Genomic DNA, 12577 nt, shown 5'->3' with positions numbered 1-12577 from the left:
CAACAAACAACTTTTCCATTGAGGAATTAAAGCCTACAATAGGGATTGCTTCTTCAACAAAAAAGCAACACAAATAAAAACATGCTTGTCCACTTTTTGAAAGCCTGTTTCTCTTCTAAAACATAGTGGAACGCTGATGAAGCCTACGGGAGAAACACGTTTGTGACTGAGAATGTTTTTTTTTTTTTTTTTTTAATAAATTGTTTTTAATTTGAAATAAAGGAAATAATTGGATTTCTTTATAGTTTACGGTTTGTGCTACGCACTGGAACAAACAACTTTACAACGCACAGGGTTAATTGGATTTTTTCTTGTAAAATATAGTAAAATGCATTGTCCATGTGATGTTTAAAGTTCTGTATCAGTAGTTTTTCTCCACCTTTTATACTAACTTTATAATGAATATTTGTAATAAAGCCTTCTATCTTTTTGGTCACTGCTAAAAAGAAAAAAAAAATCTTGTTAGTTGAGTTAACAGACCCCAGAGAAATCTTGAGCCACAAGCACAAACAATGGATTATTATAATGGATTATATTAGACTTGGGTCACAGAGCAATCATATCCCAGTGGCTTAACAAACCTGTCCAACACTGTAGCTGGCTAGGTGTCAAAACCACCACATAAGTCTTCAACACTCCCCCCAACATGGCTATGAGAAAACTATAATAATAACTAACTGCGGATCGTAAATCCAGCTGGGGTTAATTTTGAAATACAGCTTGACATAACAACAACAAAAAAAGGGGAATTCTGAACTGAGTATGGCAGCCAATCGGAGAGAGGGTAAACACCGTGAATCAGCAGAATGGAAGGCGTGCTTTCTTTCCTCTTCAAACTTTACCAAGCAAAGCAGCAAGTGGTTGAAATTAACTTTGTATCACTGTGACTGCGGTACCGTTTGAGAAGAAGAAGGAAGCCCGACAGGTAAAAAGATACAACGCTAGGTAATAATAACTGCAGCAGATAAGAATACGAATGCAGATGTAAACGTTAGTTACATTATTTATTATTTCTTCTCGGGTTACGTAATTTGTATCTAATTATTATTTAACAAAACAATAATATAAAGATATGTTTCATTTTGCAGTGTCACGAAGTCTTTAATATACGGTTTAATTCGACGGTTTTTACTTGTTAAGTGTAGCTACTTCTGAGGTCCCATGTGATGCTGCGTACATAGGTCCTGTTAAAAAAACTCGTGATCTTGTCGGGCGGGGCAGGGTGTTATAGGGACTTTCTCAACCGCTGTGCGGTCTACTCTTACCAGTTGAAAAAAAAATTGCATTCAGTTTAACACTTTTATTTATTTTAAATTATCAACAATAACCAGTGATCTGTAGTCAGGCTTGAAATTAATGATCAATTCCAAGAAGTGCTTAGCCCTGGATCACATACGATGCCACAAAAAAAAAAAAAAAAAACTATATATATATATATATATATATATATATATATATATATATATATATATATATATATTTTTTTTGTTTGTTTGTTTGTTTGGTTTTTTTTTATTATTTTTTATTACTCCCTGGTAGTTGTGCGTGTTTTTATAACAAATGTCATTTGTTTATTGTTCAGTTGTTCATGTATGTTGCCTGCAAAAAAAAAAAAAAAGTTAAAAAATATGTCATTAAAATATATACTGTATCTATTTTTAATACCGGTAATACATACAAATACAAATTACCATCACATCTTTGATATATCTCAGCTGGCGCTAGATGCTAGTCCCATTATAGCAGGGGTCTCCAGCCCTGCTCCTGGAGAGCTGCAGTCCAGCAGGTTTTATAGGTGTCTTTACATCATTAGTGGCTAAAGGAACACTGGTTAATCTTAACTAATTAAGCCAATAATTGGTTCATTTAAGTAACTGACAAAAACCAGCAGCCACAGTAGCTCTCCAGGACCAGGGTTGGAGACCCCTGCATTACAGGGATGAGAAAAAGATTCCTATTGTGTAGCGGTTTCATCCATTCCAGGTTTTACTACACGCTTGATCTAGTTACACTGTGTATTGGTATAACAATCTTGAGTTTGTCTTATTAAACGCACAGTAAAATCTGCAGTGGCTCGAGCCATGCAATAAGTCTAATTTCTATCCCTGCATTGAAATAGTCAAGCTGATGGTGCACTTTAAGAGGGAGATATGATTAATCTGTTATAAAAATGTTCATCCCCCCCCCCCCCGTAATCATTAACATATCCATTGCAGCGCTAACGAGCATTTGAAAATCAACTACTCTGACGTCTTCCCAGGTCCTATCAATGTAGAATGGCCCAGCCCTGCTCTGTGCTCTCGATCCCCAGCCTGGATGTGGTGAACCATACCCTGATCAGGACCAGCTCCGGGGCCTGCCTGAGAGGTGAGCTCCGAGGTCACGGCCGTCAGGTGTCCATTAAAGTGCTGACTGTCCGACGCACTACAGAGAGGTGAGGCATTTCATTTTTTTTAATCTGTTTTTTCTGTCTATATGTTATGTGAATTTACTCTTATAAAAGTTTCTCATTGAAAAAACATAGTAAAAAGTAATAAGGCATAGTAAAAGTATGGATAGGCATTGGTAAGAACTGTAAAGCCTAGAGAGGTATGGTAAATTATATTTAAAAACATGGTATACCATGGCAAACTATGGTAAATGCATAGTATAACCATGGAAAAAACATGTGGAAACTAAATACTGTGCAAAAATACCATGCTAAACTTTTATAAGGGTATGATATGCATGCCAAAGGAGATCCAGAAACATTAGCAAGATGTTGTACAAGGTATGGGCCAGTCTTTTGTATGCGGTTCAGTCCTGACCTGAACAAGCACCCTTGAGTTTAGTATGGACAGACTGTCGAATGGGGGTAGTTTTGTGCTGTGGACTGCTGTCACCAAAGTATTCTTTGTATTGTGACCACAGCTGGAACGTCAGCCCAGGCTCCTAGTACTGAAAGGCCAATCCTCTGATTGCCCATTTCTTTGCCCAAACCTCTGGACCGTGTTTAGGAATCTGCTGTGCAAAATGAAGGATCCCACCAGACTGGCACTTCTTGGTACAGTACAGAGACAGTTTCAGGGACTGGCGAGTGTATTAGTGGGTGTGTTTTATAGATCTTTCTTTAATAAACGCATTCTGTGGTCACATTTTTTTGTAACGATTTCTTCTCGCCTTATCTACAAGGAAGCAAACTGGTGCCAAATTCAATATTATGCTCCATTTACAACAAATAGGAAGTGTTACTGAAACAGATTTCAGTAAAGGAAACCTCAGAGCACGTTATCTATGCTTTCCACTGTATTGCTACGATCATATATTTTGCATTTCTCTGTATTTAAAGTATTATGGATTTTCTTGTTGTTACTGCATCTTGTAAAGCACTTTGTGATGGTGGCCCACTATGAAAGGCGCTATATAAAATACAGATTGATTGATTGATTGATTCAATAGGTACATAGTATACCTAGTGTGTCACTGATTCGTGTTTATTGCAAACATAAAGACAAGTGCCAGCAGCCTCATGGAAAGAAGACGTGTTTGAGGGCCCTCTAGAGGCCACAGGGATGATGTAAACTTGGGAGTTTTAAAAAAAGTCACACGGATTTGCTGACAGAAACAGAAAATGATACCAAATTAACCCAAACAAGAAGAATACGTTGCTCACCAAATACAATCACTAAACTAAATAATAAATAAACAAGTATAGACATTTAATTAAGAGGGTTTTTTTCTTCTTCTCCTTTTAGACAAAAATAATAGTAATGTTGATTTGCAGTTAGTAGCCTTGGGAATCAGCCTCAGAGTTTCGTGAAGTTATATTTTCTACCCAGTGTCTTTCTGTCCACAGCGACTGGACTGAGCGTCTCAAGGAGATCGCACTGGTGTGCCGGGTCCGATCAGACCAGGTCATGGTTCCTCTCGGGATCTATCGCTCCAATCTCTTCCTGGGCTTGGTCTCTGAGTGGATGGGTAGTTGCTCGCTACACTCCCTCTTGCATGAGGTAATGCTCTCAAAATACATTTTAGAAAATAGGTGGAATTTCCCAGGAGCGTATTTTGTGCAGCATAAAAAAAATGATGATAAAAAGTGGTAAAAGCTCATTGTAAAGCTGCTATAGAAAAGGAAAGATTTTTTGAATTAGCTTTTCAAGCCTATGCAGTCTTTTATAATACTGCTAATAATACAGAAGTAAATATAAGTATTGATTTAGCTATTATATTTCCCTGTGTTTAAAATTTTGTCTCATAGTACAATGTGTGGGGTTTAGACAAAAGTTACCATCAAGTCTCATGTTGACACACAAGTATTAAAATAACAATACTTTTTTGTTTTATATTTTTAGTGCCAGCTATTTCCTGAGTTGCCCTTGCCACTTCTCCTCAGAATTCTATTGGATGTTGCTGAAGGGGTGTGTCACCTGCACAGCCTGACTCCGCCTCTTCTTCACCAGGCTCTTAAGTCTAGCAACGTCCTGCTCGACACTCAGAACCGGGCTAAGGTAAGAATACCAGGACAGCGAAACTACAGAACAACCTGGGCCTTATTGATTTGATCTAAATCAGTGGTTCTCAATTCCTTTTCCTGTCTTTTAACAGAACCAGAATTGCCATGCTGACATAAAATTCCTGTCTACTCTGCATCTGTTTTTGAGACAATAACAATCTGTTTATTATCTAACTGCTCATGTGTGTGAGAAAATAGAAATGATCAGTGCATGTCAATATCTTCGTTTTCCCCCGCTCAGAATGGAAATCGACAGGGCTTCTTTTGAGCATGTACAAAAAGATTTAACTAAACAAATAACCACCTCTCTCATTCCCTCGTTGTTTAGGTGTGCGACTATGGGCTGTCTCAGTGGAGAGCCTGGAATCTGCAGTCAGTCCCTGCAGACTACAGTGGTCTGTGCAGCCGTGACGTGGCCTATTTATCACCAGAGACCTTGCGAGGCGAGGCACCGTCTGCAGAGGGAGACGTATACAGGTGAGTCTTGAATATACAGGCATGGTATTCTAGAGACGCTCCTTAAACAGGAATAATACAGGCGCTACTAATTGCTGTGTGTATTAGCACGGGACACACTGAAAGTACCCAGTCTAGTTCCCTTCTTGAGGGAAAGCAGTTGGACTGTAAATGTTTTATTCAAGGTGAAATCAGCCATGGGTGTTAATCTGTACAAGGTTTTTAATTACTACAGAGGACAAGCTTCTGACCTCGCCTCTGCCTGAATACATTTAAACAAAAACAACAAAACAAGTGCACACCATCACATATACACATAAATCATAATAATTCATTAAAACAATAATAATAATAATACAAAACAAATATACTTAATAGGAGCAGGGCTTTGCCCTGCCCCCTTCTCCTGTACAGGGCTCCTGGCCCTGTTACACTCCTCCTGTTGCAAACTCTGAACAGAAAACAGACAGCTGGGCAGATGCAGAGTTCAGGAACAGAGTCCCTGCTTACATTTGAATCCAGTGTATGTGTGAAGAAACCAGATGAGACAACAGCTCCCTGTAAAATATACACCTTCAACATATCCCTCTTTTGAGACTGTAATTTATCCTACAGTATCCATATATACTTTTAAAAGATAGTTTAGTTCATGTTCTCCACTAGCTTTTGTATATGCATATCTATGTCGATATATATATATTTTTTAACATGCCCCAAAAGTTGGTTCCTGACTCACTAAGAAATTGATAGATGGTTTAAGTGTGTGATACCATCCAGCTATAAAGTGTAGAATACTCTGAGTATACTATAATGTCTCACCCCTCTTCCTCTGCAGTTTTGCCATTCTCATGTGGGAGACTCTCAGCAGGAGAAGGCCATATCAAGGTATGAGGTGAAACACTGAATTCAGCCTCAGAACACCAGGCTGAAGGGTTGTCCAAATCTCCAACCTTTTTTTTTTCCTGTAATAAAAGGGCCAGTTTTATCTGAATGAACAGAAACGCAATATTAAAGAATGTTATAAAGACAAAAGCAGGCATAGGAGCCCGCATCCGGAAAAACAAAAAGCAGTGAGTTTTTAGTCCCTCAGAAACGGTTAAGTGAATTTGAACGTGTCATGCTAAACGACAAAGCAAAAGTGAATCATAATTCGTACAATTAAAAAGTCAAGACTGTGTTTGTTTTTGTTCTTCCTAGATATTGGTCAGCCCCAGGATCTGGTCTCATCCGTCCAGGGTGGAGCGCGCCCCAATACTGGGGAGGCGTTTATACCAGGTGCCGTGCCTCAGCGAAACTCCCTGATCCAGCTGATGACACAGTGCTGGCACCCTGATCCACAAACCAGACCTCAGATCAGAGGTAAGGGCACATCTCAGTTTACATGCTGCCTTTATATAAGGAGATCTACCTCTTACATTTCAGGCATTCTTAACAAGCTGTATCGTCTTGCCGTAGTTGATATACTGGTTACATACGTTATTTCAGTGATGAATAAACAGTAGGAAGAGGTTACCTTTTGTTTCGATACACCCAGTGCCTGTATCTGTATAATTAGGGTTTTATGTGATGATGAATCATCCATGATACAATGTAACAAGGGTTTCTCCTCCCCCAGATTGTGTCCTGGAGCTGCGCAGAGTTGTGGAGACTTTTCACCCTGACACACTTTCACAGGCTGACCAGCAGCTGAAAGAAACGAAGGTAAAGAAGACTGGCACACAGAGCAGATCTGCTGGACAAAACACCTTGTTTATGCAGCTTTACAATGAGTCCCCAACCCAGACTCAATCCCAATCCAAACACCTTGTTTATACAGCTTTACAATGAGTCCCCAATCCAGACTCAATCCCAATCCAAACACCTTGTTTATACAGCTTTACAGTGAGTCCCCAACCCAGACTCAATCCCAATCCAAGCTCAAGTTGTTCCTTTTGCTCAAGTACAGTATACCAATTTCAGACAAGCAGGTTGTATACTACAGTAAACACTTAGGCAAGCAGGTTGTGTACCACAGTACAAAGATGCTTGAGAAATGAAGCAGGGTCAGGATAAGATTTCATGAATGCAGTGCCTCAGGAGGAAAACAAGATGTACAGCAGAATGCCAACAGTTGTGGTTATCAGTTTGGACGCTCACAAGTAGCTGCTAGCCTTTTGCAGAGAAGATAGGAACCCAGAGGGTTATATGGTCACTCCCACATCCGTCCTGTTGGAAAAGAAGCATGCACAGTTAACATTCTGATTGTGTTCTATGTGCTATACCCTGGCATATGAACTCGGGGCAAATTGTATTCAGCGTGAGGCTTGAAAACCACCCACTCGAATTATCGCAGGTGTCGGGGTCCAACATAAATCCTCTACGCAACCTACTTTTGCAAATTTTTCATACAAAAATCAGCACACTGTTTTAGTTTGCGCAGCGGAGGGTAATTGCTTCTCATTACCGTCAGTCTCCAATTGATTTCGTGAGCCTTCCTCTCATTTCTCAAATGCACAAACCCGCTCCATTGAAATAATCCATTCCCAACAACAACACGGGAGTCTTGTTGCTTATAAGCTGACATCACTGCCTTGTTTCTTTTGCTAGTGTATTACAAGTAGATATTTACTTTGCTTTGTGTTATTGTGCAATCCATGTGTATATGATAACAGTGCAATATTAATGTTTTTAATTGTTTTGTATATTGTTGCTTGTGATGTGCAGTACGAAATAAAACGAGCAGTAATTCTAAGTGCCTATGTATACTGCAGCCAAGGCATACGCAGTTAGACATTAAAAATAGGGAGCCAACTCCAGGACCGCGATATATTCGAATCCACAGAATAGCGAGGGGCGATATAACGAGGGGTGGGTGTATTTTTATTTTTTTCTTTATTTTTCCCCAGGAGAGGGTGCTAGAGGGCTGCAAGGACCAGTTGACCCACGTGATACAGGTTGAGATCAACAACCTGGAGGTCAGTGGTAGAGTTCTGTTCCACCAGGAGACGGGTCTGGGCGTATGATGCAATGTGACATGTTTTCATAATTATAGCCTGCATACGTTGCCCTTATTAACAAGTCCCTGCTTGCCTGTTAACAACAGCAGTACATGTTATAAGTGTGAACTAGTTGTGTTGCGTTTCGTAGTAACAATAAATGGGATCCACACTAGTGCAGCCCTGTTAATGTATATCAGCGTACGAGTCCTATTATTAGGTTTCAATACCAGTGTGTCACACTATAGATTAAACTTATGGAAATTATTAACACTGCAGAAGAAAATAAAGGGTGTTACCAGAAATATTTTAATGTGATTAACACTTTAGCTCCAGGACTGAGCTCAACTTTCTTAACAGGAATTCTACATGATGTAATTTACTACTGTTGCTGTTGTTGACAGATTTCCAGTAGGAATCCCAAGAATGCTGGAAACAAGTTCGTTCCCACGGAAACAGTACAGATGTTGACATCTGCACCAGTGGGCCCTGACCCTAACAGGACAAGCCCAAAAACTCTGACAGTCCCCCAGATGGGGCGACGCGCTCCATTGGAGGCTGTGCCCCAGAGAGGTGAGGACTGATACTCCTCTTTCACCTGGTTTCACAGAACACCAAACAGCCCTTATTCTGGACTTCCTTCCCTAAGGTAGCACTAGGTGGCACACAACAAGTGTCTGCCGTTCACAATCCTGTCTGTGGAAGTTTCAACTTGCTCTGTTTTTGCCTCCCCAGAGAGCTGTAGCTTTGCCAGTTCTTTGCCCAGCATGCCAGCCTGCCCCAGAGTTGATGGAGGGGAGCGACAGAGCAGCCCAGGCATTTGCTATGCTGTGCAGAGCCCTCCACCCCCACCCCTGCACCGAACAGGCTCCTTCAGCCAGCCTGATCAATGCACACTGGGTAAGGGGTCTGATTAGTGACAGTCCATCAGCATGAGGCCTGTAGACAAGTGCCACTCCGGAATAACCATAACCCTATGTAGGTAATGTGAGAAACAGCGAACTTAGGACGAGATTGTCAAAACTCTAAAATAAAGTTTCCAAACTACATGTAAACCTCTCTCATGCGTAGGTGCTTGTAAGAAATCTTGAAGAGTAAGTAGCGGGGTTCCGAAAAATACAGCGTTACACGTCCCCACGTGTTGCTACAACTGTTTAAATAAATAACGTACCTGTCATTGTTAACATCATGATAACTTTTTACACTTATCACTTTAAAGTCTGTTTTAAAGCTCTGTTTCAAATTGTCTGCTCTAGTGCACTGACAGTGTCAGGATTATTGCCCATACTGTCAAACAGGTAACACAGCAATAACGATCCATGATGTGGTACAGAACAGAAAAGCCAGAGCTGTTGCTGTTGTGCTTTGTTATTTTTTTAATTGCTTATCCTGTATAATGTATAATGAGGTTTAATGCTATATTTAGTAATTGTAATTAATTGGAGGTAAGGAATTAAGAGCCTCATTCACTGAACAGCGGTAAGGCTGGTTTTAAAATATCTATTTTGTCTGCTTGTTAGTTTTTTTGCGGCTGACACAGATCATTTTAATCGACTCTTGTTTCCAGTTTGTTTCATTTTTAAAGATTGTTGCAATAGCTTTAAAATATTCAAATGAAACTGTAAATGTCCAGTAAATGAATGTGCACAGAGTGGAGTTGAGGTGCAGTCATAAATACAAGCAATCAAACGGCATCTAATGTTAAAAAAATGATGTTTCGCCAAACACCTTTTGAAATGTATGTAATGTGCTGTGCTGACTTTTGATTAATATTACAAAATAAATTAGAGGGAGGTCCAGTTGAACAAATAAATATTTATTTGATTTGCAGACTTAAACATAAATGTTTCATTAACAATTACGTCCTCTGCTTTGACTGTCTCGCGGGATGCTGTGATTTGGGACAGGACCTCGTCCTCCTAGGCAGAGCATTTATTTAGTCCTTAATGTTTCATTGAAGTTAATGTTTTCACTGATTCAGCACCAAAATCCTTTCGTAATTCCACACCACTTCTTCTGCAAATACATTTAGCTCCTGGTCTGTAAACTTTAAATTCCTCGCTCTGTCCTCCTTGGTCGCTGTCATTGTAATACATTATATACTATAATAAAGTATGTAAACCTCTTGCACAATTCCACGTGTTGAATTTTGCATGCTGAATTCTCGCGTTGTGACAACTTGCAAATGAACCATTTAGTGTGCTTTATTTGTGCATATAATTTGCTTAGTGAATAGAGCGACCACTGGTTCATTTTTGCAAGCAGTGTGGCTTCCCCCTGCCATGCAGTAACTGCTCATTTACCACCATTTAGTGAATAAGTGTTTTCGATTATTTTTCTATTTTGTGAACATGTACAGTGAAACCTATGCATGAGCAGACAACAGATGTAAAGCTAGAATTCCCCCATAATAACCACTATCCCTAACCCTACTTTATTGACTGTAAAGGTATGATTATTATTGTTATGACTTTTTTTTTTTACTTAAATGAAAGGATGACAGCTGAACTTGCTCTTCTCCGCAGCGTGGTTTCCAGAGAGGAGCTGCTGCCGGATCCTGCAGGCCAGGCGGGGCTCCATCGTTCGTGGGATGACGGAGGGGAGGCTGAACTACGTGCTGGACAGGCTGCGTTCACGGCAGGCGCTGGCCCGAGAGGACTACGAGTACATCACGGCTGCCCTGACGCTGGCGGCCCGCACTCGCTGCCTTCTGGACACCTGCCTGTGCCTGGGAGAAGGGACGGCTCATCTGGTAGTGCAGGCCCTGGGCCTGGGCTCAGCCGGGGGGCTGTGCCAGTAAGAGGGTCGCTGGGCTGGGTGATTGAACTCGCAGGAGCAGGCTGTGTCGGGGAGGGGGGTGAATACACCCTGGGATTCAAACGTAAATGCAATCATGTGATATCCAAACTTGAATTGGAAAGTTCTCATTTATAACTATCATGAAATTGATCCTGGGATTCAAATCGAAATGCAGTCGTGCAATATCCAAACTTGTGATTGAAAGTTCTCAACAGTATAATGAAGCAGGCTATTGAAGAAACTATTTCAAATACATAATAGTACAAGTGTTGTAATCTGCACACACATTTACAGCAAAGGAAAGACAAAGAAACTCCTTAGGCAGAAGTGGGTATGTTTGGGTTCACTTGTCAAGGCGTTTTGTTTCGCAGAATTGAACGGTTTTTTGTCATGTTAATATATTTAAGTGTATTTGTTAAACCATCACAGTTTTAATAGTTTTTATAAAACGTTATACTTTGCTGTGTCATTTATAGTAGTTATATCTACTGGCAAGGCTGATGAGAGCCTCATCTCATGAATGTTTTGGTTCTGCTCTTTTCATGTTAAGGACCGTAGCCAAGGGGGCAGGAGTTTTATAGTCATTAACTTAAAATGTAATAAATATTCAATTATGTGCCAAGCACACTGCAGGAGGGGGGTTGCATTTCCCTTTTTTTATTGCATGTTACAAATATTAGCTGTTTCTAACCTGTGCAAGTCTGTGGTGCATGTAGTTGACCTATAAGGCATAATATTATAATTGGAGGTGGGTTTTATTTGGAGACAGTTTTCTGTTTATACACCTGACCTGTTTATTATACAGGTCAAGGTCACCCCTGCTGATATTCTTCTCTAAGGTTTGCGAGTGTGGTATATTATAGCATTTCCATATTAGTTACGCACTATGAAGTCATTATTCTGTGCTGTAAGCATGCTGCAGCAGTAATTCCAGAAATATGTAAAGCAGTAGAACAGAATCACACCCTAGGCATTCGTACATTTCAGTGCAGGATTTATATTGAAATTCCTGCACTCCCTGCTCACAAGACAACAGCTGTATTTAGCATGATTATATATCATTGTGTAGTACTGGGTATAAGTATCTTGAATCAAGAACAATGGATCAGCTAATATTGTTGCATTTGTTAGTTATTGTTTTTATTATAGTCATTGTTATGCTTCCTTGAGAGACATATGTACAACACATCAAAACTTAAATATTAATATAATAAAAATTAAATATTTGAAAATTTTAATTTGTGCATTTGTTGTTTTTTTTTTTCCCCATGGTCACGTATCAATCACACAGTTCCAACAAACAAATTTTTGTGCGCTGCATGTTTAGCCAACATTATGAAAGAACACAGAGGGGGAGCGAGACCCTATTCCAATCAGGCAGGGTGAACCATATATAAAATAGTCCTGTGGAATTCTGCAGCAGCAATACTGAAAACCCTGTGCATTCTCAGAACATCATACCTTGGTACCTCAATTGTGAATTTAATTCTTTCCTGATCACAATTGATGAAAATAGAAGTGCAACACCATGATAACAGATATTATTTATTCTTTTTAAATAATAAAGAATGGAAATGTGATCAATGATCTATTTTGTTGCACGTCTAATTCCAATGTTGGGACATTTGGGATACTGATCAAGTAAATGCATTATAAAATAGTTGGTGTGTGGTGTTAGCTGCTAATCCAGCACTGCAAACACCAAGCAAACTCACCACCTTTCACACTGCAATCCAGCAATCTACCCCTGGACAACTCAACCACTCTCTCTCTCTTTGCAGCCCAGCACTCATTATGAGAAGAGTTAGGAGATATGTTATTGTTTGCTAACATTGAAAAAAAAAAAAAAGGTGTG

The 12577-nt window shown here is 39.8% G+C and overlaps 1 protein-coding gene across 2 annotated transcripts; it reads left to right on the top strand.

Annotated features, from left to right (window-relative positions):
- The first annotated feature begins 789 nt into the window (after positions 1-789).
- Positions 790-11960, top strand: si:dkey-181f22.4 (receptor-interacting serine/threonine-protein kinase 2). 2 transcript variants are annotated; one of them, XM_041222283.1, is made up of 12 exons: positions 790-925; positions 2261-2434; positions 3836-3989; positions 4332-4487; positions 4821-4969; positions 5784-5833; positions 6146-6307; positions 6564-6649; positions 7834-7902; positions 8328-8496; positions 8659-8823; positions 10449-11960. In XM_041222283.1, the coding sequence occupies exons 2-12, from the start codon at positions 2277-2279 to the stop codon at positions 10721-10723; spliced, it is 1593 nt and encodes a 530-aa protein (XP_041078217.1). In that variant the 5' UTR covers positions 790-925; positions 2261-2276; the 3' UTR covers positions 10724-11960. The 2 variants fall into 2 exon arrangements, with proteins under 2 accessions (XP_041078217.1, XP_041078219.1); XM_041222285.1 differs by having other exon boundaries at positions 790-945.
- The last annotated feature ends 617 nt before the right edge of the window (positions 11961-12577 follow it).

Source organism: Polyodon spathula, chromosome 21, assembly GCF_017654505.1.
Source record: "Polyodon spathula isolate WHYD16114869_AA chromosome 21, ASM1765450v1, whole genome shotgun sequence".
In the NCBI taxonomy this organism is placed as follows: Eukaryota; Metazoa; Chordata; class Actinopteri; order Acipenseriformes; family Polyodontidae; genus Polyodon; species Polyodon spathula.
The sequence above is the reverse complement of the archived record's forward strand: the minus strand, read 5'-3'. Positions and strand labels throughout refer to the sequence as shown.

Bases quoted from the DNA above. Each gene is read 5' to 3' on its own strand.
- si:dkey-181f22.4 (XM_041222283.1), top strand. From the start codon at position 2,277: ATGGCCCAGCCCTGCTCTGTGCTCTCGATCCCCAGCCTGGATGTGGTG. The intron at 4,488-4,820 runs GTAAGAATACCA...CTCGTTGTTTAG, and splicing joins ACACTCAGAACCGGGCTAAG to GTGTGCGACTATGGGCTGTC. The intron at 6,650-7,833 runs GTAAAGAAGACT...ATTTTTCCCCAG, and splicing joins AGCAGCTGAAAGAAACGAAG to GAGAGGGTGCTAGAGGGCTG.